Consider the following 26861-nt stretch of genomic DNA (forward strand, 5'->3'; position numbering starts at 1 on the left):
GTATAGAAGTACCCTGCCCTTTACATTCTTCTGCCTCCTGGATGAGTTTGGCCTTAGGCTATCCTGTCTGCCTACGTGCTGTTTCTGTGAACTTGGAGGAACAGGGGGTATCCTGTCTGTGTCCCATCATGTCATTGTCCTTATTCACCAACCTGCCTTTGTCCTTATTTCACACCTTCCCAACCCTCAGGGCTTACTAACTCTTATATGCAGAACTTGCTAATTCTGTCAAAGGCTTACTAATACATATGCAGAACTTGCTGACTCTGTCTAAGGCTAGAAGACCCTTATCTTATTCAGACTAACTTTACTTCCTACATTCTATTATCTACCCTTATCCTATTCATACTGGCTTTATTCATTACACATATATCCATACTAGCTTTCTTCATCTCTCATATTTTCATATTAGTTTTACTAATCTCTCACAGAGGCATGTGTATCAAGCTTCAAATTCCTTGGTGTGCACATTTCCAATGATATCACCTGGTATCTGAACTCCTCCATCCTGATCAAACAGCCACAACAGGGCCTTTATTTCCTGTGGAGCATGAAGAAAGTATACTTTTGTCCCAGGATATTGATGGATTTTTACTCCTATGTCATTGAGAGCATACTTACCTATGGCAATTGCCTTGTAAAGCCCACCATTGAGAACATCTATCAGGAACGTTGTTTGGTAAGGGGGAGAAGGCATCACACCCAAACTATGGACTTTTTACTCTTCTTCCATCTAGGACCCTTCACTCTTAAACCAGCTCTGAGGCTGTGACCCTGTTGAACCTTAAATCCCAGCACTGAATGGTACTGCACTCACATTGTACTGTCAGCACTTTTATAATTGTTTGCTTACTGAATGTACTTGTTTTTATTTGCATGTAGTTATTTATATATAGCACTATTTTTTAACTTCTGGTTGGATGCCAAATGTATTTCATTGGTTTTGTATTTCACTTGGCACAATGAGAGTCAAATTGAATTTAATTTAATCTAAAATTACTAGGTGCTCTGAGGGGATTTGAATTACATTTCTGATCCAGAATCATACAGGCTAGACTGCACAACTTCTTTAAGCTGATGCATAAATTGTGGATTGGAGTGTGATTGCTATAAGGTCAAGTTGGATTGTTTTTTCCAGAGCATCAGAGGCCTAGACGTGATCTGATTGAAGTGTATTGAGGATTCAGAGGCACAGATCGAGTCGACAGTCAGAGACTTTTCCCCAAAATTTTGGGCCTGAGCCTCTCCTCAAGATGTGAGTGAAATAAGTCAAACATCTGAATTAAAGGCTGGGGAAAGAAAGGGGGAAGAATAGGAGCAGGAGGAAAACAGACCAACAGACAAAAGGTGTTAATTGGATGTAAGAGAGGTGAGAATAGATTTAGGCTCTGTGAAAGGAGGCAGAGGGATAATGGAAGAGAGAGAGCTAGAGGAAAAGAGACAGGGAGAAAAAGATGAGAGGGAGTTGGTTCTGATGGAAACTAGAGAGGTCAATGTTAAAGCCATCTGGTTGGAAGGCACCCAGACGGAAGATGAGGTACTGTTCGTCCAGTTTGCTGATGGTCTCAGTCTGGCTGTGCGCGAGACCACGGACAGACAAGAGAGCAAGGGTATGAGATGGAGAATTGAAATGGGTTGCTATTTATAGTCATTTGTAGGAGAGATGTGAGGCCAATTTCTTTTGCACAGAGAGTGGCAGAGGCCTGGAATGTACTGCCTGGGTAAGTAGTGGAAGTAGCAATCATCTAGATCAGCCATTCTCACCCCCACCGTCCAGGAGCCACAGCACCTTTAGTGGGGGGGGGGACTGAAATCATAAAATATTTTTAATGGAGTTGACAGGAGAGAAGTAGGGAAGAAACCAACTAAACTTGACTGCTTCACAGGGAATGGTGTCCTTAAACTTTGAGCAGAGTCCTTGGCGGGGGGGGGGGGGGGGGGTCACAGCCAAAAATAGGTTGAGAATGACTGCTCAAGTCAGGGGAGACAGACTATGCTCAGGCAGATAGGATGAGTTGAGATTGGCATTGTGGGAAGCACAGACTAATGGGCCAAACGGCCTGTTGGTGTGTTACTATGTAATGTAAATTGCCCAACCTGAAATTAATACACGGGAGATGATATCAAGCCTCTTTTTTTTTAACCCCATCAATATTGTTTGGTGAACCAGCATGTGTCAAAATTTGGCAAGATAAAGATTGGAAAAATCGCCCTCCCCAACGACTTTCCACGAGACCGAGTCGGGGAACCGCAGAATTGATTCTCTGCGGCCATCGTCGGGAGAACGAGCAGCGCTTGCGCCCTGGTAATGGTTGCATTGCACTGAGAGACCGGACTGCCCCCCCCCCCCCTTCCTCTCTCCCCTCCCTTCCAAATTCTGGGGGAAACAATGTGTCGGCGAGGAGATGCGGCGGGTTACTTTGTTGTAACGACTTTTCAGCAGGGCATCGGGACGGGCCGGGAAGTATGAAGGAGATGGTTGGAGGTTGCTGCGTGTGTTCCGACGAGAGAGGATGGGATGAGAACCCGCTGGTCTACTGTGACGGCCACGGCTGCAGTGTAGCTGTTCACCAAGGTAAAGGCAGCGAGGAGGCAGGCATGGTGGGGAGACGGCAGCCGGAGCCTGCCTTCCAGGGGGAGGTGCAGCCTCCACACACCCCTCCCCTCTCAGCATTTAACGGGATTTCATTTTCTCCCCACTTTGGGGACAGCAGGGTGGAATCTGAAAGCCGAACTTCGCCTGCTGCGAGGCCAGCTACATCCTTTCCAGTTGTCAAGACACGTCGCCTTGCTTCTGGGGTTTATTTTCAAGCCTTTCCTGCCGCACGTTTTCACATGGTGTGCATTCCAGTTTCCAACCCAGCATTGTTTTCTTCCACCACCCCCCCCCCTTCAAGGAGAAATCCAACTCCCCCCCCCCCCCCCGGGCGTTTCTTGTAAGTGAGTGACATTGACCTGTGATTAATAATCAGATCACATTTACTAACCCACGACTTGCTTGGGTCCGAGAAATCCGTAGAGTTTGGCAGTTGGGTTGGCAACTGGTGACTGGAGCTTGCACTTGTGCGAATCCAGTGGCGTACCTGAAACTGCTTCGGAAACCAGGCCAAGGAGGAGGTGTTGGAGGAGGTGAGCAAAAGCTTCCCAGGTGAGTTTGGGAATGTCATTGCTTGAGGACTTGAGCACTCATGAAGGGGTGAGACAATTGCTGGGGGTTGGAGGAACACTGGAAGGAGAATTTTCAAATTGGTGTGATTGAGTGTTGATGTGGAAGGGATTGAGTCTTAGTCCATCCTCTACTGGCATTTGCTATCAAAGCCCAACAAGAGAAGAGGCACTTGGTAGAAATATTCTCAGGGCAGCTGGGATGAGGCTTCATGTGAAGGCTTGGTGTCTTCCTGTTCTACACCCCAACATATGGGAATAATGTCAATGCTCGAACAGATGTTTTAGTAGGAAAGACAGAAAGATATGGACCAAAATTCAGGCAAATGGACCTTACCCCGAATACCAACTTGCTTGGTGTGGATGAGTTAGAATAGAGGAAAGGAAAGCATAGATGGCGTTTTAAAAAGAAAAAAAATCCATCACTGAATTCTAGAGACTTGTAAGACTCCCTTGTAAGAGAAACTTGAGTAACAAGAGAGGTTGTGAACTTGGTCAAAAAGAAAAAGGAAACGTATGTAAGGTTTGGAAGCTAAAACCTGATAGGGCTCTTTAGCAATGTAAAGAGTGCAAACAGGACATAAGGCAGGTCAAAAGGGAGCATGAAATGACTGGTAAGCAGGATTAAAGAGAATGGCAAGGCATTTATACTTGCATCATAAACATGAGGCCTTATATGTCTCATCCAGGGTGGGAACCTCATCCAGCTCTAGCCTTAGGGGCTGTTGAGGGAGCTGGAGCAGGGCGGAATCTTGGACTGAGCGGTTGGTACTGAAAAGAGATTGGAAGTGTTCTGACCATCGGTTGAGGATGGAGATCTTGTCGCTGAGGAGGACTTTGCCGTCTGAGCTGCGCAGCGGGCTTTGGACTTGGGGTGAGGGGCCGTACACAGCCTTTAGAGCCTCGTAGAAACCCCTGAAGTCGCCAATGTCCGCGCTGAGCTGTGTTCGTTTGGCGAGGCTAGTCCACCACTCATTTTGGATCTCCCGGAGTTTGCGCTGAAGATGGCTGCATGCGCGACGGAAGGCTTGTTTCTTCTCTGGACAGGACGGCTTTGTAAGGTGAGCCTGGTGGGCAGCTCGCTTCTTTGCCAGCAGCTCCTGGATTTCCTGGCTGTTTTCGTCAAACCAGTCCTTGTTTTTCCTGGAGGAGAAGCCCAGTACCTCTTCAGTGGATTGCAGTATGGTAGTCTTCAACTGATCCCAGAAGGTTTCAGGGGACGGGTCCATGAGGCGGGTTGCAACGTCGAGCTTTGCTTTGAGGTTTGCCTGGAAGTTTCCTCTCGCTTCGTCTGACTGCAGTTTTCCAACATTGAACCTCTTTCTGGGGGCTTTATTGTTCCTGGGCTTTGGCTTAAAGTGAAGGTTGAGCTTGCAGCGAACCAGCCGGTGGTCAGTGTGGCATTCCGCGCTAGGCATGACCCTGGTGTGGAGCACATCTTGTTTGTCACTTTCTCGCACCAGGATGTAGTCCAGGAGGTGCCAGTGTTTGGATCGGGGATGCATCCAGGTGGTCTTAAGGCTGTCCCTCTGCTGAAAAAGGGTGTTTGTAATGACAGCTCCCCACCATGTTCTGCGCAGAGCTCCAACAGGAGGCGCCCATTGTCGTTGCACTTGCCGACGCCATGCTTGCCCAGGATTCCTGGCCAGGTTTCTGTGTCTTTGCCGACACGAGCGTTGAAGTCGCCCAGGATGACAACCTTGTCGGCTGTAGGGGTACGTTGGATGAGGTTGCGCAGGTCGGTGTAGAACTTGTTCTTTTCATATAAGGCAATCGAACAACTGAAAAGTGGCAAAGCAGCAGGTATGGATGGAATCCCCCCAGAAGTCTGGAAGGCTGGCGGCAAAACTCTGCATGCCAAACTGCATGAGTTTTTCAAGCTTTGTTGGGACCAAGGTAAACTGCCTCAGGATCTTCGTGATGCCACCATCATCACCCTGTACAAAAACAAAGGCGAGAAATCAGACTGCTCAAACTACAGGGGAATCACGTTGCTCTCCATTGCAGGCAAAATCTTCGCTAGGATTCTACTAAATAGAATAATACCTAGTGTCGCTGAGAATATTCTCCCAGAATCACAGTGCGGCTTTCGCGCTAACAGAGGAACCACTGACATGGTCTTTGCCCTCAGACAGCTCCAAGAAAAGTGTAGAGAACAAAACAAAGGACTCTACATCACCTTTGTTGACCTCACCAAAGCCTTCGACACCGTGAGCAGGAAAGGGCTTTGGCAAATACTAGAGCGCATCGGATGTCCCCCAAAGTTCCTCAACATGATTATCCAACTGCACGAAAACCAACAAGGTCGGGTCAGATACAGCAATGAGCTCTCTGAACCCTTCTCCATTAACAATGGCGTGAAGCAAGGCTGTGTTCTCGCACCAACCCTCTTTTCAATCTTCTTCAGCATGATGCTGAACCAAGCCATGAAAGACCCCAACAATGAAGACGCTGTTTACATCCGGTACCGCACGGATGGCAGTCTCTTCAATCTGAGGCGCCTGCAAGCTCACACCAAGACACAAGAGAAACTTGTCCGTGAACTACTCTTTGCAGATGATGCCGCTTTAGTTGCCCATTCAGAGCCAGCTCTTCAGCGCCTGACGTCCTGCTTTGCGGAAACTGCCAAAATGTTTGGCCTGGAAGTCAGCCTGAAGAAAACTGAGGTCCTCCATCAGCCAGCTCCCCACCATGACTACCAGCCCCCCCACATCTCCATCGGGCACACAAAACTCAAAACGGTCAACCAGTTTACCTATCTCGGCTGCACCATTTCATCAGATGCAAGGATCGACAATGAGATAGACAACAGACTCGCCAAGGCAAATAGCGCCTTTGGAAGACTACACAAAAGAGTCTGGAAAAACAACCAACTGAAAAACCTCACAAAGATAAGCGTATACAGAGCCGTTGTCATACCCACACTCCTGTTCGGCTCCGAATCATGGGTCCTCTACCGGCACCACCTACGGCTCCTAGAACGCTTCCACCAGCGTTGTCTCCGCTCCATCCTCAACATCCATTGGAGCGCTCACACCCCTAACGTCGAGGTACTCGAGATGGCAGAGGTCGACAGCATCGAGTCCACGCTGCTGAAGATCCAGCTGCGCTGGATGGGTCACGTCTCCAGAATGGAGGACCATCGCCTTCCCAAGATCGTATTATATGGCGAGCTCTCCACTGGCCACCGTGACAGAGGTGCACCAAAGAAAAGGTACAAGGACTGCCTAAAGAAATCTCTTGGTGCCTGCCACATTGACCACCGCCAGTGGGCTGATAACGCCTCAAACCGTGCATCTTGGCGCCTCACAGTTTGGCGGGCAGCAGCCTCCTTTGAAGAAGACCGCAGAGCCCACCTCACTGACAAAAGGCAAAGGAGGAAAAACCCAACACCCAACCCCAACCAACCAATTTTCCCTTGCAACCGCTGCAATCGTGTCTGCCTGTCCCGCATCGGACTGGTCAGCCACAAACGAGCCTGCAGCTGACGTGGACTTTTTACCCCCTCCATAAATCTTCGTCCGCGAAGCCAAGCCAAAGAAAAGATAAACATGAGGATGACCAGGGAAAGGATAGGGCAGCGCAAGGATAAGCAGGAATTTTATGTTTGAAATCAGAAAATTAAATATTTTGCATAGGTATTCACAAAGAGAAGGACATGGAAGATAGTGATAAGGAGATAGTGAAAAGAATGCATTTTGTGATTAGCAAAGAGGTGGTACTCTTCTCTTTTGAAGACCATTGGGATGAATGTACCCAGTGCATGATGTGACTTATGCAGGATATTTAAAGAAATAAGCAATGAGATTGCTTGGACTTTGCCAAGAATCTTTGTATACATTCTCGCAAATAGGTTACATCTTGGAAGAATGAAGAGGGTTTTCCTTGGTTCAAGATGTCACATGCAAATGCTGTTATGGAGTCCAGAGGACCTCAAAAATAGATATGCAGCACAACACAGGGTAACTTAAACAAAAGTAGTTGTTAAATATAATTGAACAAGGAAACAGAGTTAAATGTTAATTTATTATTTAACCTACTTAACTACTTAATCTCCCCCTCTAATACTAAGTGCAGGTGTATGTAATGTATATTTAAGATTAGAAAAATTCTTTGGATCAAAGTCCAATCTCACCGGTTACAGGCAATTCTTGTTCTGTGCACAGAAGTTAGCATTAACAAAGTTCACCAGTCTTTGGTGCTTAACAGGCAAATGGTTACCTCCCAGGAGGGTTCTTCCTGGTTTTCAGAGAGAGATTCCTTTTCAAGGACATCTGCACCTGATTCCTGTTTAATCATTATTGCTGACAAAACTTGCTCCCTTCAGGGTTCGCCAGATGATCCTCTTTCTTTCAGGTCACCTTTTACAACTTCAGTCTTCTCCTTTGACCAGACAGCCTTCCAAAGTTTGCCAGCTTGTCCTTTTGACCTGATTTCGGTCTCCTCTCTCTAGCTGCTTTCAGGTGGTCACAAAGCCTTACTGTAAAGCTCCACAGAATATTCTTGGGTGGCAGTTTGGTGGCCATCTGAAACTGGAAAAGCTGGCCAGGAAGATTACTCACCTAACTCTTCTCCAATTGTGGCAGCTGAAAGCAGCCAGGCTGCAGGGGCGGGCTGATGACGTTGACTCCATGGACAAGGAAGCCAGACTAAAGTAGACGTCTTCAAATTTTATTTCATACCCTCTCCCGCTGCCGGTCTCCCTCCCCCCACTCACCCACCTGACACCCGCTGCCAGTTTCTCCCCCCTCCACCCTCACCCACCTGATTGATGCTGCTGGTTCCCCCCCTCCCCATCCTCTCCCGCCCAACTCCTGTTGCTGCTGCCAGTCTCCCCCCCACCCCTTGCCCAACTGACTCCTACTGCCGGTTACCCTCCATCCTCATCCGCCTGTCTGCTGCTGCCATTCTCCACCCCACCCTCCTGACCAGCAGTGGGAGTCGGGAGGGCGAGTAACCGGCAGCCGGGCAGGTGAGGGTTGGGGGAATTGGCAGCGGGAGCTGGGCGGGTATGGGAGAAACCGGCAGTGGCAACAGGAGTCAGGTGGGTGGGGGTGAGGGGGGAGACCGGCTGCGGGAGTCAGATGGGTTGGGGGGGTAGATCAGCAGCGGAAGTCATGCCTGAGCTGTTTGTCAGGTATGCCTTGACGTGCTGCTATGACTTGAGGTCAGTGTGGGCAGGACTAGGTACCTGTTTGGAGTAGCTGGCTTTCACTGTTAGACATTTAGGTGCCAGAAAGCCATCCATTCTGTGGCCACCTAAACGTGCTAACTGAGCTCCTCTAGCCATGCCTGCAGGTGCCTAATCTTCTATCATAGGGGTGTCAAACTCAAATTCACAGAGGGCCAAAATTAAAAACTTGGACTAAGTCGTGGGCCAAACTAAATATTTATTGAAAATTTTCAACAACATCTGCATGTTTTCTCTTCTTTCAATATATGTAATGTTAAACTTTTTCTTATTAAAATAAATGTTTAATAATAGTTTTGGTTAAACTCTTTCCAGAAGAAGCATTAACAAATGAGAAATAAAATATTCAATAAATAATATTTCTCTCTAGCCTTTAAGCTCCTTTTAAATGTATTTTTTTTCCACAAGCCAACAAGTCAAAAAAATAACAACTTGCTTCAATGACAAACAGGTTTGTCTTTTAAAATGATGAACATATCGTTTGCCTCCCACCTGTCTTGAAAGGTCCTGTTTTCTGTCTTTCGTTTGGCCATTTTTCGTAAGGGGTTTATTACATGTGAGTTGGGCGACAGGTCGCAGATGCTAATGAAAGTAAAGAGGAGGTGGGGACGATTAGCGGGCTGATGGGCCGGTGCCAATGCATTTGCAAAGCATTCTGGGATTTGTAGTATTAGCTGTGCATGCGCTACACTGGCGTGGCGGCCAGCGGGCCAGCTCTAATACATATTTGATATGATCTTGCGGGCAAAATATAATTATATCACAGGCCAAATTTGGCCTGCGGTCCTGAGTTTGACATATGTGTTCTATCAGAACACCTGAAAGCAGCTTCTGTTTCACATCCTCCCTCTCTGAGAGCAAAACTATTCTCCTCTGCCTGCCAAAATTACATGCCTCCCAGTCAAGCTGTTGTGCATTCTGCAAAAGTTCTGCAAATATTCTGTTTCAAAATGCGTGTGTGCAAGCTGCTCTAACAATTCCTCCCAAACCACCTCTAAATACCTGTCACAACACGCACACATACATATATCCTGACTGTCCATCCCAGTCAGTGGGATTTGTTATGAGGACACTCCACTTTTCAGAATGTAACAACATGTGAGTGAATGGACTTAGATGAGTAGGGGTTGCACAAGTCCAGATCCACCCTCTCGACAATCCCTTCTGGATCCAGCACATGGTGAAGTCCAAGGGGAGGTTGTGTTGCAGTGAATGGCCAGACCAAGCTGTGATACAAGGGATGCCCTTTCCACACTTCACAGCCAATGCTTGCTAGATGGCTGATGATCCTACAAGAGGGTTAATTCATCCTTTGTCAGGTCTTGTTTCTCATTCTGCATGGTGTGCAGCCACCCTCTGTACGTGGCAAAGCTGCTGGGGAGCCGGTTTAGTTGCTAACCACCCAACCATGCAATAGACAGTACTGAGTTACATGGTACCAGTGGTACTCAGATGAGTGACCACACACACACATACACACACACACACACACACACACAAACACGCACACACACACACACACACACACACACACACACACACAGACACACACACACACACGGAAATTATAGACTGATGAGCCTCACATCAGTGACAGAGATGTTATTGGAGAGGATGCTTATGGAAAAGATTAATGCACATTGAAAAGGCCAGATTACGGACAATCAGCATGGCTTTGAACAGGTCAGGTTATAGTTTACAAAGTTTCAGTCTTTTGAGGAGGTGAAGAAAGCAGTTGATGAGGGTAGGCCATTGGATGTTGTATTGTGTAGAAAGACATTTGACAAGGTCTCCCATGGTAATCTGACCAGAAAATAAATATCCATGGGATCTAAGGTGAATTGAAAGTTTGAACTCAGAATTGATTTGCCCATTGAAGACGTAGAAGGATGGTGGTGATAGTGGAGGAAGGGTACTGTTCTGGCAGAAGGTCGTGGCCAGAGCTGTTCTGCAGGGATCAATCTTGGCACCCCATTTGGCTGTGATATATACAAGTGACTTGGATGATAAAATAGGTTGTTAGGTTAGAATGTTTGCAGACAGTGCAAAGATTGGTGGAGTTATGGATACTGTGAAGGCAAACAACAGGATATAAATCTGTGGCAAATATAGGGAGAGAAATGACATGGAGTGTAATCCAGATAGGTGTGAAATGTTACATTTCAGGTCACCAAGTATAAAGGAAAAGAATACAGTTCATGGCAGAACTCTTTAAAGCATTGATGTGCAGAGGGATCTGGCAGTACAGGTTGATAGCTCCTTAACAGTGACCATGAAATGGATGGTAAAGCAGGCATCAGTAAAGTTGCATCAGCAACTTTTTTTACTTCCTGTCCAAACCCTCTGACAACATCTTCTGATTTAGGCCAGAAGATGGATGTGCACAAAACAAGGAAGGGGCTTGATAGAATAGCATAGGGAGGAGCTAATGCCTTGAATTTAGAGGAAGATACTCAAAGTCATTGATTTTTCACCCACAGGCTGTTAGGAGTCTGGAACTCATTGTTTTAAATGGTCAAGGCAGAAAGTTTGATCACATTTAAACCGCTCTAGAACAAATGGCTGCAAGACCAAGCTTTAGAGTTGGGAAGTAGGATTAAGTTTGAGAAGTCATTCATAGTAACCATAGACAAGGTAGATTGAGTGGCCTCATTAGAAGATTTCCACATGGAACATAGAACAGTTCAGTACATGCCATTGGCCCACGACATCTGTCCAACCATGATGCCCAAAAAAGTTAGGAGTTAGACAAATTATAATCTTCCGCTCGCAGGCATGCACGCACATACACCCTAATGTTTTGGGTCATTATTATATGTATTGGGGATCAGAGGTACTGCTCCCAACCCTTCCACAGCACCCAAAGAGATTTTAATTTGTCTAAATCCTAATTTTTTTTCTAGGATATTCTAGAACATTATTGAAGTCAAAATGATGTTGGAAATGAAGCAACCATGCTCCTGCAGGGAGAGCTGGATAAACTGAATAGTGATTCTCTAAAACAGTGATTTTCAAATTTTTTCTTTCCTCTTGCATACCACTTTAAGTAATCCGCTGTTATTTAGTAAGGGATTGCTAAATGTGTATGTGATTATGGGAAAAAAGGTTGAGAACCATTGCTCTAGGCCTAATAGTTTCTGAAATATTTTTTTCATCAACCCTGCACATAACGGGGAGTCACGTGATGGAGTAGTGGCCGGACGGTGAACTCCAGCCCTCTCCAGAAAAGTCAGAAAAAACAAAGGAAAACACAAAGGCACAAAAATAAAAATTAAAGTAAAGTGGGTATAATGGTGGAAAGAAGATGGCGACGAAAAAAGAAAAATCGAAACCAACGGTAAGAAGAGAGGAAGAGAAGACAACGGAAGAAGAAGGAGAAGGCCTTACCTGTTCGAAGAGGCCCGCGGTGGAGAGAGAAACCCGCTCCCTCAGGTCGGTAGAAAGTGGATTACAAAAATGGCTCGCTGAGCCGAGTAAAAGTGCGCGATGCACATGCAAAAAAACACACCGACGGGAGGGGTGACCAGCTGGGGAGTCGATCTCCACAGCCCGCAATGACAGCTGCAGAACAGCTGCAGCAAGAGGAGAATATAGAAGACAACGAAAACATGAAAGAAGAGAAGAAAAGGTCAACAAAGAAACAACAGATGGCCAACCCAGAGGAAGAAGACAGTGAAATAGAAGAAGAAGGGAAAGGCAAGACAAAGGATATACTTTCTCTTATTAAAGAATACATGGAGTCATTTAAAGAATGGCAAACACAGGAATTTAATGATTTAAGAAGAAGAATAAACAATACAGAAGAGAAAATGAATAAAATAGATATGACCTTATCAGAAATGGGAAAAAGAATGGACAAGGTGGAAGAATGAGAAGCAGCAGTAGAAATGGAGGTAGAGGACTTAAAAAAGAAATTAGAGGAATCTAATAAAAAAGTTAAAGAGACACAAGAACTGTTAGCTCAGAAAATAGATATAATGGAAAATTATAACAGAAGAAATAACATAAAGATAGTGGGCCTTAAGGAAGATGAAGAAGGCAAGAATATGAGAGAGTTTATAAAAGATTGGATCCCTAGGATCCTAGGATGTCCAGAACTACAGCAAGAAATGGAAATAGAAAGGGCACATAGAGCAGTGGCCTTTAAACCACAACCACAACAAAAGCCAAGATCTATTTTAGTAAAATTCCTAAGATATACTAGAAGAGAAAAGATACTGGAGAAAACAATGGAAAAAGTAAGAGAGGGCAACAAGCCACTGGAGTACAAAGGGCAAAAAATCTTCATTTATCCAGATACAAGTTTTGAACTCCTGAAGAAGAGAAAGGAGTTCAATACAGCAAAGGCGATTTTATGGAAGAAAGGGTATAAATTTATACTAAAGCATCCAGCGGTATTGAAAATATTTATTCCAGGACAGCAAAACAGACTATTCTCGGATCCAGAGGAAGCATGAAAATTTGCAGAACAATTACAAAATAGACTGAGAGATGAAGATGTGTAACGAGAGTACAAAAGACTGCAAACTAAAAAGACACATAAGTTTTGAACTCCTGAAGAAGAGGAAGGAGTTCAATACATCGAAAACGATCTTATGGAAAAAAACTATTCTTGGATCCAGACGAAGCAAGGAAATTTGCAGAACAACTACAAAACAAACAGAGAGATGAAGACATGTAATAAGAGTAAAAATGACCACGATTTATATGTATGTGGGTAAAGAGGTATATGTGTGTATATGTATAATGTGCATACATGAATGTATCCGTATTTAGAGGAAAATATAGTTAGTATAGACAAGAATTAATAAGGGAAGGAAATGGAATAGAGGGAATAAGGAGGGAATTAAAAGAGTGACCTTTGTTACATATGAAAAGTGAAATCTTTTCTGGGGGGGCTGGGTGGGGAGGAGTTACGGTCACTGCAAAATCAGCTGACGCTTGCGAGTGAATTCGCAAATCCAAATGGAGAGGGGAGATGTGGTTGTCCGACAAGGGATAAAGGACAACTCAGGAGGGGAAGGGGAGATTGGGGCTAAAGAAGTTTTAAATAGGAGAATAAGGAAAATGTTTAATGTTTTAGGAATGTTGTCTTATAAAGGGTTCAAAACAAGAAATGGATAAGAAGGAAAGGTAATGATGGAGAAATGGAAAGGGAAGATAAACAAAGTATAAAATGGCTACGTTGAACTATATGACTTTAAATATTAATCGAATACATAACCAAATTAAAAGGAAGAAACTGCTAAATTTACTGAAAAAAGAAAAAAATTGATATAGCATTTGTGCAAGAAACACATTTAACTGAATTGGAGCACAAGAAATTAAAGAGAGATTGGATAGGACACGTAACAGCAGCATCGTATAATTCAAAAGCAAGAGGAGTAGCTATATGAATTAGTAAAAATGTGCCATTTAAAATAGAAGAGGAAATAATAAATCCAGCAGGGAGATATGTAATGATAAAATGTCAGATATATTCGGAGTTTTGGAATCTACTCAATGTATATTCATCTAACGAAGAAGATCAAAAGTTTATGCGGGATATCTTTTTGAAGATAGCAGATACGCAAGGGAACATATTAATAGGAGGGGATTTCAACCTGAATTTGGATTCAAATATGGACAAAACTGGGAAAAAAATGAACAGAAAGAACAAAGTAACCAAATTTATAATTAAATCGATGGAAAAAATGCAACTTTTGGATATATGGAGGAAACAACACCTGAAAGGAAAAGGAATATTCATATTACTCGGCTAGAAATAAAAAAAAGGAATAGACCTATTTTTGTTATCAGCTCGTATGCAAGATAGAGTAAGAAAAACAGAATATAAAGCTAGAATACTATCGGACCATTCACCCTTAATATTGACAGTAAAGTTAGAGGACATCCCTCCAAGAATGTATAGATGGAGATTAAACCCCATGTTACTTAAAAGGCAGGATTTTAGAGAATTTATTGAAAAACAAATTAAAATGTATTTTGAAATAAATACGAAATCAGTGAAAGATAAGTTTATACTATGGGATGCAATGAAAGCATTCATTAGAGGGCAAATAATAGGTTATGTAACCAAGATGAAGAAGGACTATAATCAGGAAACAGAGCAGTTGGAAAGGGAAATAGTAAATATAGAAAAAGAATTAGCAATGAAGGAAGATACAACTAAAAGAAGAGAATTGGCGGATAAAAAAATAAAATATGAAACACTACAAACATATAAGGTGGAGAAGAATATATTGAAGACAAAACAGAAATATTATGAACTAGGTGAAAAAATACACAAAATCCTAGCATGGCAGCTTAAGACAGAACAAGCTAAGAAAATGGTATTGGCATCAAGGAAAAAAGACAAACAAATTACATATAATCCAAAAGAAATTAAGGAAAACTTTAGAGAATTCTATGAACAATTATACCGAGCTGAAAACGAAGGGAAAGAAGGGAAAATAGATGAATTTCTATCTAAAATTGAACTACCAAAACTACAAATAGAGGAACAAACAAATTAACAGAGCCATTTGGAATAGTAGAAATACAAGAGATAATAAAAAAATTACCAAATAATAAGACACCAGGAGAGAATGGATACCCAATAGAATTCTATAAAACATTTAAAGACTTATTAATTCCGCCCCTCCTGGAAGTAATCAACTAGATTGATAAAACACAAATTTTACCAGATTCATGTAAAACAGCAATAATTACAGTAATACTAAAGCAAGGGAAAGATCCACTCACACCAGCGTCATATAGACCAATATCTTTACTTAACACAGATTATAAGATAATAGCTAAACTATTAGCAAACAGATTAGCAGAGTATGTATCGAAAATGGTAAATCTAGACCAAACTGGATTTATCAAAAAAAGACGCACAACAGACAATATTTGTAAATTTATTAACTTAATTCATGCAGTAGAAGGGAATAAAGCACCAATAGTAGCAGTTGCTTTAGACGCAGAGAAGGCCTTTGATAGAGTAGAATGGAATTATTTATTCAAAGTATTGCAAAAATTCAGTTTACCGGAGAAGTATATTAATTGGATTAAAGCATTATATAATGGACCATTAGCGAAAGTGACAGTAAATGGACATGTATCTAAGCAATTTAACTTAAGCAGGTCAACACGGCAGGGATGCCCACTATCACCTTTATTTTTTGCGTTAGCTATAGAACCACTTGCAGAATTGATAAGAACAGAAAATAATATAAAAGGGATAAAAATAAAAGACAAGGAATATAAAATCAGTTTATTTGCGGATGATGTTATAGTATACTTAACAGAACCAGAACTATCAATAAAAGAATTATATAAGAAATTGAAGGAATATGGAGAAGTGTCGGGTTACAAGATCAACGTAAATAAAAGTGAAGCAATGCCTATGAATAATGCGGATTTCTCAAAATTTAAGAAGGAATCACCATTTAGATGGCAAATGCAAGCAATAAGATACCTAGGTGTACAAATAAACAAAAATCTCGGCCAACTATATAAACTCAATTATTATCCACTAATGAAAAAATTACAGGACGATTTAGAGCATTGGAAATATTTACCACTAACACTAATAGGAAGGATAAACTGTATTAAAATGAACATTTTTCCAAGGATATTATACCTATTTCAGGCATTGCCAATACAACTGACAGAGAAATTCTTCAAGGAGTTAAAGAAAATAATAAGGAAATTTTTATGGAAAGGGGGGAAACCGAGGATAGCACTAGATAAATTAACAGAATGGTATAAACAAGGAGGCTTACAACTGCCAAACTTTAAAAATTATTATAGAGGCGCACAATTAAGATACCTATCAGATTTTTATCAAACAAGGGAAAAGCCAGATTGGACTAGATTAGAATTAGATAAAATAGGGGAAAAGATACCTGAACACATATTATATAAATGGGATGAAAAATTGGTACAACATAGAAGTTCTCCAGTATTACATCATCTACTCAATAGTTGGAAGAAGATTCATGTAGAAAGAAATAAAACAAATGATCAATTACCAAAACTAATATTGACGCAAAACAAGTTACTCCCTTTTACAATAGATAACCTTTCCTTTAGAGAATGGGAGAAAATAGGGATTAAAAGAATAGAAAATTGTTTTTCAGGAAATAGATTCTTATCCTTTGAACAAATGAAAGATAAATACAATATAACTCAAGATAGAGCGCTGGCATATTACCAATTGAGATCCTACTTGAAGGATAAATTAGGAAGCAGTTTGAGTTTGCCAGAGGGAAGTAATTTTGAATATGTGATTACAGATACAATGATAATCAAAAGATTTATAACAAATATGTATATTAAACTGCAAGAAAAGGAGAATGAGGAAACAAATGGTAAAACTAAACAAAAATGGGAACAAGATTTAAATATAAAGATAAAAAAGGAAACATGGGAGAAGTTATGCTCTGGAACGATGAGAAATACAATAAATACGAGGTTACGTATGATACAATATAACTGGATACACAGGCTATACATTACATCTCAAAAGTTAAATAAATGGGACCCAACAGTATCTGATAGATGTTTTCGATGTAAAAAAGAACAACAATTCATGCAATCTGGACATGTGAGAAAGTAGAAAAATTTTGGGAAGATCTCAATCAGATATTAAATAAAATAACAGAAAACAATATACCAAAGAATCCAGAGATCTTCCTCCTAAGTAACATAAAAAACAAAGAATTTGGAATTGATTTGGAGGATGCACAAAAAAGATTTGTTAAGATAGCTCTAGCCATAGCAAAAAAATGTATTATGTCAACCTGGAAATTGGAAGATAATTTGAAAATACAACAATGGTATATAGAAATGAATAAATGTATTCCATTAGAAAAAATAACATATAGTTTAAGAAATAATATTGAAATATTCGAACAAATATGGGAGCCTTACATTAAATACAATAGCGAAAACCTACCGGGGACAATCACTATCTAAGTTAACTGAAGGAAAAGGAAATGAAAAGAATAGACAGTGGAATTTCTGGTGTATTTTTATTGAATGACAACATTGTCTGACTGGTTTAATGTATCCTAGATTTTATACCTTAAATGGATGGGAGGGAGGAGATAGGGAGGGTGGGATGGGAGGAGGGGGGGGGGGAGAAAATGGCACTGTATATGTGTGAAAAGGAAAAAGTGTGTACCATGGTTAATGTGATTTATGGTGTGAAAAAAGAAATTAAAAAAAAACAAAAAACCCTGCACATAACGAGTCAATTAGGTACAATTGAGGAGTAATGTGATGGAGTAGTGGCCGGTAGGAGAATACCAGCCCTCTACAGAAAAGAAGGAAAAAAGTGAAGAAAAAGCAAAGCCCCAGATACACATAACACAACAAATAAAAATATAAAGGTGTGGAGAAAGTGGCAACTAAGAAAGAAAAGCCAAAATCAATGGAAGAAAAGAAGAAAGAAAGATGCTGGAAGAGAAAGATGAAGGCCTTACAGACCCCACAGGGTCGCGACCCACTAACCACAGGACTGCAGAAATGGCTCACGGAGCCAAATGGGTGCGCAACTGCGCATGACAAGGAAACACCAACGGGAGAGGGGACCAGCTGTGGAGTGAAACTCCACAGCACGAACAGCTGAGAGAGACCCAACAGCAAGGCTCCCAGCTGGAAGATAAAGAAAACAATGGGAACAGGAGGGGTGAGAAAGAAAAGTGGAAACTAGAGACACAAGACATAACCAGCTCTGAAGAAGAGGACCAACATCAAGACACTGTGGAAAAAAAACCCAACAAACTGAGACAAGCAGCTCAACAAGAAAGTCTGAAGAGACACATACAAGGAAGAGAAATAAAAAACACAAACCCAAGAGAAGGCATAGAAGAAAAAAGAAGGAGAACACCAAGGTCTGCACAGAGGAATAGGAGGTAAAATGAATGGACGGCACATAGATAAAGGAAATTTTCAAGAACAAATGAAAGCATTACATGAATGGCTGACACTAGAATTTAGTGAAATGAAAAGTACAGAAGAAAAAGTAAGTAGAATAGAGCTAGTCATAACAGATATAGGGAAAAGATTAGAACATGTGGAAGAATGTGTAAATGTAGAAATAGAAGTGAACGACTTAAAAAAAATTGGAAGACAGTGACAAAAAAGTTAAAGAAACACAGGAGTTGTTAGCTCAGAAGATGGATATAATGGAAAACTATTGTAGGAAAAACAATTTGAAGATAGTGGGCCTTAAGGAAGATGAAGAAGGCAAAGATATGAAAGAATTTCTAAAATAATAGATCCCAAAAGTCCTGGGAATGCCAGAAATGCAAGAAGGAATGGAAATAGAAAGGGCACACAGAACATTAGCCCTGAAAACAGTCACAACAAAAACCAAGATCTATTTTAGTAAAATTCCTGAGATAAATGACAAGAGAAAAATTATTGGAGAAAGCAATAAAAAAAATGAGAGAAGACAAAAAAAAAACAAAAAAAATTTTTTTCTACCCAGACATAAGTTTTGAGCTCCTGAAGAAGAGGAAGGAGTTTAACGCAGCAAAATCGATCCTATGGAAAAAAGGCTATAAATTTATGTTAAGATATCCAGCGGTACTAAAAATAGTTATCATGGGCCAGCAAAACAGACTGTACTTGGATCTGGAGAAAACACGAGAATTTGCAGAGTGCCTGCAAGACAGAAAGAGAGATGAAGAGATGTAACATGAACAAAGACAAACTACATATAAAGAAGTAAAAATAATGTATAAGTGAGAAATAAAGAAGGGGAGAAAAGGGAATTAAGGGAGAAGGGGGGGAAAAGAAGAGGGGTTAAAAATATTAATAATAAATAAAAGAAAAAGGAAAAAAAGAAACGAGGAGGAGCTTTGTTTTAATGTGAAGATAAAAGTCTTTTCTGGAGGGGATGGGGTGGGAGAGAATAACAGTCACTGCGAAATCAGTTGACACTTGGAAAGGGTTCGCAGTCTGATTGGAGAGGGGAGTTGTGGTTCCCCAGCAAGGGACAAGGGGCAACTCAGAGGGGGGGAGGACCCTTGGGGTTAAAAGAATTTTAGATATGTTGTCATACAGTGCATTCAAAAAAAGAAAAATGAGAAATGGAAATGGGGAAAAGGGGAAAGGTGGTGGTGAGGAAGCAGAAATAAGATGTAAACAGAATATGAGATGGCCAAGTTGAACTATATGACTATAAATATTAACAGAATACATAATCAAATGAAAAGAAAGAGGATATTAAATTTACTGAAAAAAGAAAAAAATAGATATAGCATTCATGCAGGAAAACTGATGTGGAACATAAGAAATTAAGGAGAGACTGGGTAGGGCACGTAATGGCAGCATCATATAACTCAAAAGCCAGAGGTGTAGCCATATTAATTAATAAAAATGTACCAATCAAAATAGAGGAGGAAATAATAGATCCAGCAGGGAGGTATGTAATGATAAAATGTCAGATATATTCAGAACTCTGGAATTTGGTCAATATATATGCACCTAATGAAGAGGATCAAAAGTTTATGCAAGATTTTTTTTGAAGATTGTAGATACACAGGGGAATATATTTATAGGAAGAGGACTTTAACCTTAATTTGGATTCAAAGATGCATAAAACTGGACAAAAGACTAGCAGAAAGAACAAAGTAGCCAAATTGATGGTTAAATCAATGGAGGAAATGCAACTTTTGCATATATGGAGGAGACAACACCCAAAGGAGAAGAAATACTCATATTATTTGAGTAGACATAAAACATACTCAAGGATTGAACTGTTCCTGTTGTCAGCCCTTATCCAAGGGAGAGTTAGGAAAATTGAATATAAAGCTAGATTGTTATCAGATCACTCACACCTGTTATTAGCAATAGAGCTGGAGGACACTCCACCAAGAACGTATAGATGGAGATTAAACTCCATGCTATTTAAAAGACAGGACTTTAGAGAATTTATTGAGCGCTAAATTAAAATGTACTTTGAAACAAATACGGAATCAGTGAAAGGTAAATTTATATTATGGGATGCCCTTCATCAGAGGGCAGATAATGTTATGTAACTAAGATGAAGAAGGACCACAATCGGGAAATAGAACAGCTGGAAAGGGAAAGAGTAAGTACAGAAAAAGAACTAGCAACAAGGGAAGATACAACAAAAAGAAGAGAATTGGCAGACAAAAAAATAAAATACAAAACACTACAAACGTATAAGATGGAGAAGAACATAATAAAGATAAAACAAGTATTATGAGCTAGGAGAAAAAAACGCACAAAATACTAGCTTGGCAGTTTAAAATAGAACAAGCTAAAAGAATGATATTGGCATCAAGGAAAAAGGAGAAACTTATAATCCAACAGAGATCATTGAAAACTTCAAGGAACTGAGAACGAAGGGAAATAAGACATAATAGATGAGTTTCTAGCTAAAATTGAACTACCAAAGTTGCAAGAAGAGGAGCAAAACAAATTGATAAAACCATTCCCTTCTGTCATTTAAGAGAAGGTTGGATGTGTGCATGGAGGTGAGGGGGTTGGAGGAATATTGGCGGAGAGTGGGAGGATTGAGCTAGTGGATTTGTTCTAGTGAACTGGTGCGGACTCGAAAAGCTGACATGGCCTGTTTCTGCTCTGTATATGGTTATATGGTTATTTGAAATAGAGGAAATACAGGATATATTAAAAAAGCTACCGAACAATAAAATGCCTGGAGAGGACGGACTCCCAATAGAATTCTATAAAATATTTAAAGACTTATTAATTCCTCCTCTCTTGGAAGTAATGAACCAGATTGAAGAAACACAGAACATGCCAGATTCATGTAAAACATCAATAATTACAGTAATACCAAAGACAGGGAAAGATCCACATAACACCAGCAACATATAGACCAATATCTCTACTTAACTGAGATTATAAGATAATAGCAAAACTATTAGCAAACAGATTGGCCGACTGTGTACCAAAAAGAGTAAAACTAGCTCAAACTGGATTTATTAAGAAAAGATGAACAACGGACAATATCAGTAAGTTCATTAACTTAATCTATGCAGTACAAGGAAATGACGCCAACAGTGGCGGTTGCTTTAGACGCAGAGAAAGCCTTTGATAGGGTTGAATGGAATTATTTATTCAAAGTACTACAGAGGTTCAACCTACCTGAGAAATATATTAATCGGATGAAAGCATTATATAAGGGACCATTGGTGAAGGTGACAGTAAATGGATATATATCAAAACAATTTAAATTAAGCAGGTTAGCTGGGCAGAGATGTCCACTATCTCCCTCACTGTTTGCTTTAGCATTGGCAGAACTGATAAAAACAAAATAAAATAAAAGGGATAAAAATTAAAGAGAAGGAATATAAAATCAGTTTATTTGCACATGACATCATAGTATACTTAACAACCAGAATTATCACTAAAAGAAATACATAACAAATTGAAGGAATATGGAGAAATATTGGGGTTCAAGATCAACGCAAATAAAAGCGAAGCGATGCCAATGAACAATGTGGATTTCACAAAGTTTAAGAAAGAATCACCATTTAAATGGCAAACACAAGCAATCCGATACCTAGGTATACAACTAGCTAATAATCTAGGCCATCTATACAAATTAAATTATCAGCCATTAATGAAAAAATTACAAGATGACTTAGAACACTGGAAAAATTTACCACTACACTGATAGGAAGGGTACATTACATTAAAATGAATATCTTCCCAAGGATACAATATCTATTTAATCGTTACCAATTCCCTTAACATCAAAATTATTCAATGAGCTAAAGAAAATAATAAGGAAATTGTTATGGAAAGGGGGGGAAAACGGAGGATAGCGCTAGAGAAATTAACAGAATGGTACAAGCAAAGGGGCTTACAGCTACCAGTCTTTAAGCATTATTATAGAGCAGCACAATTAAGATATCTGTCAGATTTTTATCAAACAAGGGAAAAACCAGATTGGACCAGGTTAGAGCTAGATAAAATAGGGGAGAAGGTACTAGAACATATACTTTATAAGTGGGATGAAGAACTGGTGCAACATAGAAGTTCACCAGTTCTGCACCATCTGCTCAACATTTGAAAGAAGACTCAAATAGAAAGGAAAAAAACAAATTACCAACTATCAAAATTAATAATGATGCAAAATCAACTGATCCCTTTCACAATAGATATCCTTTCCTTTAGAGAATGGAAACAAAAGGGATCGAAAGAATAGAAAATTATTTTTTGGGAAATAATTCATTATCTTTTGAACAAATGAAGAACAAATATGGTATAACACACGGTACAATGTTTGCATACCACCAACTGAAAACATACTTAAAGGACAAATTGGGAAGCAGGTTGAGGTTACCAGAAGGAAGCAATTTTAAATATGTGATTACAGACATAATGATAAATTAAAAGATTTATAACAAACATGTACATCAAGTTGCAAGAGAAAGAGTACGATGAAATAAGCTGTAAACCCAAACAAAAGTGGGAACAAGATCTAAACATAAAGATAAAAAATAAAAATGGGAAAAGCTATGCTCCGGTGCTAGGAGAAATACAATAAACATGGGGTTACGCATGATACAATATAATTGATACACAGGCTATATTTCATGCCCCAAAAGTTAAATAAATGGGACCCAACAGTATCAGATAGATGTTTTCGATGTAAGAAGGAAATGGGAACAACAGAACATTCTATTTGGGCATGTGAGAAAGTGGAAAATTTTTGGGAAGATCTAAGTCAGGTATTAAATAAAATCACAAAAAGCAACATATGAAAAAATTCAACGATATTTCTTCTAAGTAATATAATAAGTAACGAAATAGGCCTCAAATTGGATGAAGCACAAAAAAAAATTATTATGATAGCCTTAGCTTTAGCAAAAAAATGTATAATGTCAACCTGGAAATCAGATGAGAGCCTGAGTGTACAGCAATGGTACATAGAAATGAATAAGTGTATTCCATTGGAAAAAAACCATATAATTAAAAAAATAAAGTGACAATATTCGAACATATTTGGGAAGCATATAACATAATAGAACACAACAGAGATGGCCTACCGTGGACTTCCACCCCCTAAAGTGATAGAATGAGAAGAAGACGAAATGAACTGACCCAATGTGTAAAAATAGATGACACAATTTTCTTGTTTATTTTCATTGAGTGATGACATTGTTTAATCGGTCTATTGTATTGTATATGTTGAATGTTTAGTGGGTAGGGAGGGGGGTGAGAAAGAGGGAGGGAACGGAGGGGGGAAAAAAGGGGAGAAAACAACACTGTATATTCAAGAGGGAAATGTTTGTGTGTATTTTGGTTAATGTGATTCATAGTGTGAAAAATAAAAAAAATTAAAAATTAGGTACAATTAAAACTGGTTTTCAAACTTTTTCTTTCCACTCACATACCACTTTAAGCAATCCCTTACTAATCTCAGAGCACTAATGGCATAGGGACTACTTAAAGTGGCACGTGAGTGGAAAGAAAAAGTTTGAAAACCACTGTTATAAAATATGATCTCAGCAACAGTGCCAAAAGTTTGTACGGTGTACAGGAGCATCAAGCTAGATTTTTATCTACAAATCTCCACAATGGAGCTTAAACCCCAGATTCCTGTCTTAGAATTGGAAGTGTTTACTGCTGAACGACAATTCACATTTATGCTGAGAGTGGGAGAAAGTAGAGTGGTGAAACGCAATGACTTCATGATTTGTCAAAGTCTTATTTATATTTCTTTGTGTCCATAGTTTTCTTTCACTCTTTTAATCTACAGCCTGTTATGGAATCGTTCAGGTCCCAACTGGGCCATGGTTCTGCAGAAAGTGTGAATCTCAAGAGCGAGCTGCCAGGGTGGTGAGTATTTGTCAGGTTTCTTCACATTTGTTGGTGTCCTGGGTAAACTTATACCTCTCACTTTGTTTTAGTTTGGTCACAGTGTTTGAGCTACCGAAAGAAAATAGACACCCACACCAAGAGCAGTTCAGTTTATACAAACGTTTATTGCAAATTCAAAAGCTAATTTCAAACTACAATATGCAAGCCCTTCCCAATTATACCTATCAACGCCTGGACTGGTCCCAACTGCCGAAGCGAGGCAATGACCACACATTTGTAGTAGGGCCGCAGGTAGCAGGTTCTCCACCTCCCCCGACCGGGACGTTAGCTGGGCTCTAGAAGTTCTTCTTCTTGCTGAGACATTTCCACCCCTCAGAGAGTCTCCACTTCAGCAGCGGGACCATGGCTTATATTACCCAAAAAATTGTTTACTCATAGCTTATCTCTTTGAATAAATGATTTAATTATCTTCAAGGGCTCCTGACAGTCTGCGACCAACAAAAGACAACTGCATCTCTGGGCCTCATGTTGGAATTTAGATGTGTCATATGCATCCCTGGGCCTCATAGCATAAATTAGATTATGTCTTCCTTATTCAACTGCATCCTTGGGCCCCATGGTGGAATTTAGATTATGTCTTCTGATGCAACTGCATCCCTTCTTGCATAAGCTGGTCTAAATCCTCCATTACAGTTGGGTTTAACCACATTGACTTTCAAAGGATGAAGCCTTTGAGCTTGTGTTGCAGTACTGTGCTTGTGATAGTTCTAACAGCAAGAATATGTTGCCAAGTCACTAACAAATTTGGAATTTTATCCTGGATACAATGATCTCAGTGAAACATACAAAACTTTTGTTTTCCTGGTTGAACTGAGTTTAAATTCAGACAGACTCAGAATAAAGGGTAAATCTTTTCAAACTGAGAACTCTGTGGGCTCTCTACTTGGAGAGTTTATAATCATGGATCAAAGCAGATAGAAGAATCCACGCACACTTAGCCCCTTTCACACTGCCAGCCCTCCAGAAATTTGGGTAAATTACCCATGTTGCAGTACCTCATAAGCTGTTCACATTGGACTGTGAATTACTTGGTTCATGTGGATATCTTGAATCTGGGGTGGGGGGGGCGGGGGCCAATGGTGATACCTGATACAGTCTGTTTCCCGTTCACACTGCAGTCTACCAGGTACCAAGTCAAATCCGAATGAACTCAGCCAGGCTTTGACACAAGTCACCACCAAGAGTCAGAGGCAGGTTGATTTTTACCTGCCCTGCCCAGTTACAGGACCTTTCACCGTGCCAGATTGCCCGCTATGGTCCCGCTAAACTGCCCGGTTTAACCTATTTTATCCAAAGAGTCTCTCCCTTAATTCTCTTTCTCCTTTTGTGCATCGGGTAACGCTCATGCCAACTCTTTGTCTGTCATAAGGCAGACAAAAGTTGCAACGCATAATGTATTATATTACAATAAAAGGAACTTTTGAACCTTTGAGTTGAGGTAGAAAATCAGTTGGTAGAGTTAAAGAATGGTGCAGCAGTCTTGAAGGGCTAGAGGTCTCTTGCTGCACTTAATTCTTGTTACTACTTTGATAGCTAGCTTAGTCAGTAAATTATGACTGTTCTTAACACTTATCTACATTGTTATATTAAATCTTTTCTCTGTTGAATCCACTCTCCTCAGCTTCCATTGAGGCAGAGTTGACTTCAAGCTTTTCCAGGCTGAGGAGGGTAAAACGTTATTTCTATTCAGTTCTCAGTGATTACTGAAGAAAATACTTAACAAGACGAGGCTATCAGTCCATCATATATTTGTTGATTGTTCAGACATCTGCACAATTGCCTGAAAATTCATTGGCAATTGGAGTGTTCAATATGTACAGGAGCAGCCATCCAGTGTCTCCCCTCTTCCAAATTTGGTTCCATATAATTCGAAAGAACTGAGTTTTGGAAGAGAAACACATTGCACATCACCTAGAACAGCCCCAGCTCTCCCAATCTCTCCGCATCAAGATTGGTGATCATCTCTCCATCTGACCCTCTGAATTGTAGTTGTTGCCTCCCCTGTACTCCTTTGTTGAAGGCTCTATCTTTGAGCTGAGATTGTAGTTGATGTTGAGTTCATGATTATACAAGGGGAAAAATATTGAAGTGGTTTCCCATTTCCTTCTTCAGTTGCAGTGTCCGTACTGGATGGGTAACCTTGGCCATTGAACAGCAGATTCGTCTGTCCAGCATTTTTAGTTTTGCAACCTTAAATTCCAATTTATAGAATCTGCTTGTAAAATCATCCACTATCTGCAATGCATGGCTTCACGTGACCCTGACTGGGAGGCTAAACAGGTTACCACACCTTGACCAAGGGTGACTTGAAGGGTATCGGACAGAAGGAGGGCCTTACACCTCCTGTTGCTGAACAATTGCATAGCACTGATACCTAGAGTAAAGCATGATTAATCCACCTCCCCCCACTTTTGTAACTGCATTGGCACAGTTTTCAGGCACTTTCAGGTTTCCTGCAACATAAAAGTGTTTTCAATGATAACACAATAGCCCGTACACTAATGCTTATTATTTATATCTTCATCTCTCCTGTTTTGTATCAATAAGATGTTTTAAAATCTGCTTCTATCTTTTTATTTGTCCATAACCACTCCTAAAATTAATTGTGCTCTTCCTGCTAATTTTC

The 26861-nt window shown here is 40.4% G+C and overlaps 1 protein-coding gene across 2 annotated transcripts in view; it reads left to right on the forward strand.

Moving 5' to 3' along the window:
* The first annotated feature begins 2359 nt into the window (after nt 1–2359).
* LOC138750169 (protein AF-10-like) overlaps nt 2360–26861 on the forward strand; it is a 140067-nt gene continuing 115565 nt past the window's right edge. For both annotated transcript variants that reach the window (XM_069912326.1, XM_069912325.1), the window contains exons 1-2: nt 2360–2575; nt 24114–24193. In XM_069912326.1, the coding sequence (XP_069768427.1) occupies nt 2467–2575; nt 24114–24193 (189 nt within the window). In that variant the 5' untranslated portion in view covers nt 2360–2466. The remainder of the gene's footprint in view (nt 2576–24113; nt 24194–26861) is intronic.

Source organism: Narcine bancroftii (assembly GCF_036971445.1).
Source record: "Narcine bancroftii isolate sNarBan1 chromosome 12 unlocalized genomic scaffold, sNarBan1.hap1 SUPER_12_unloc_2, whole genome shotgun sequence".
Lineage (NCBI taxonomy): Eukaryota > Metazoa > Chordata > Chondrichthyes > Torpediniformes > Narcinidae > Narcine > Narcine bancroftii.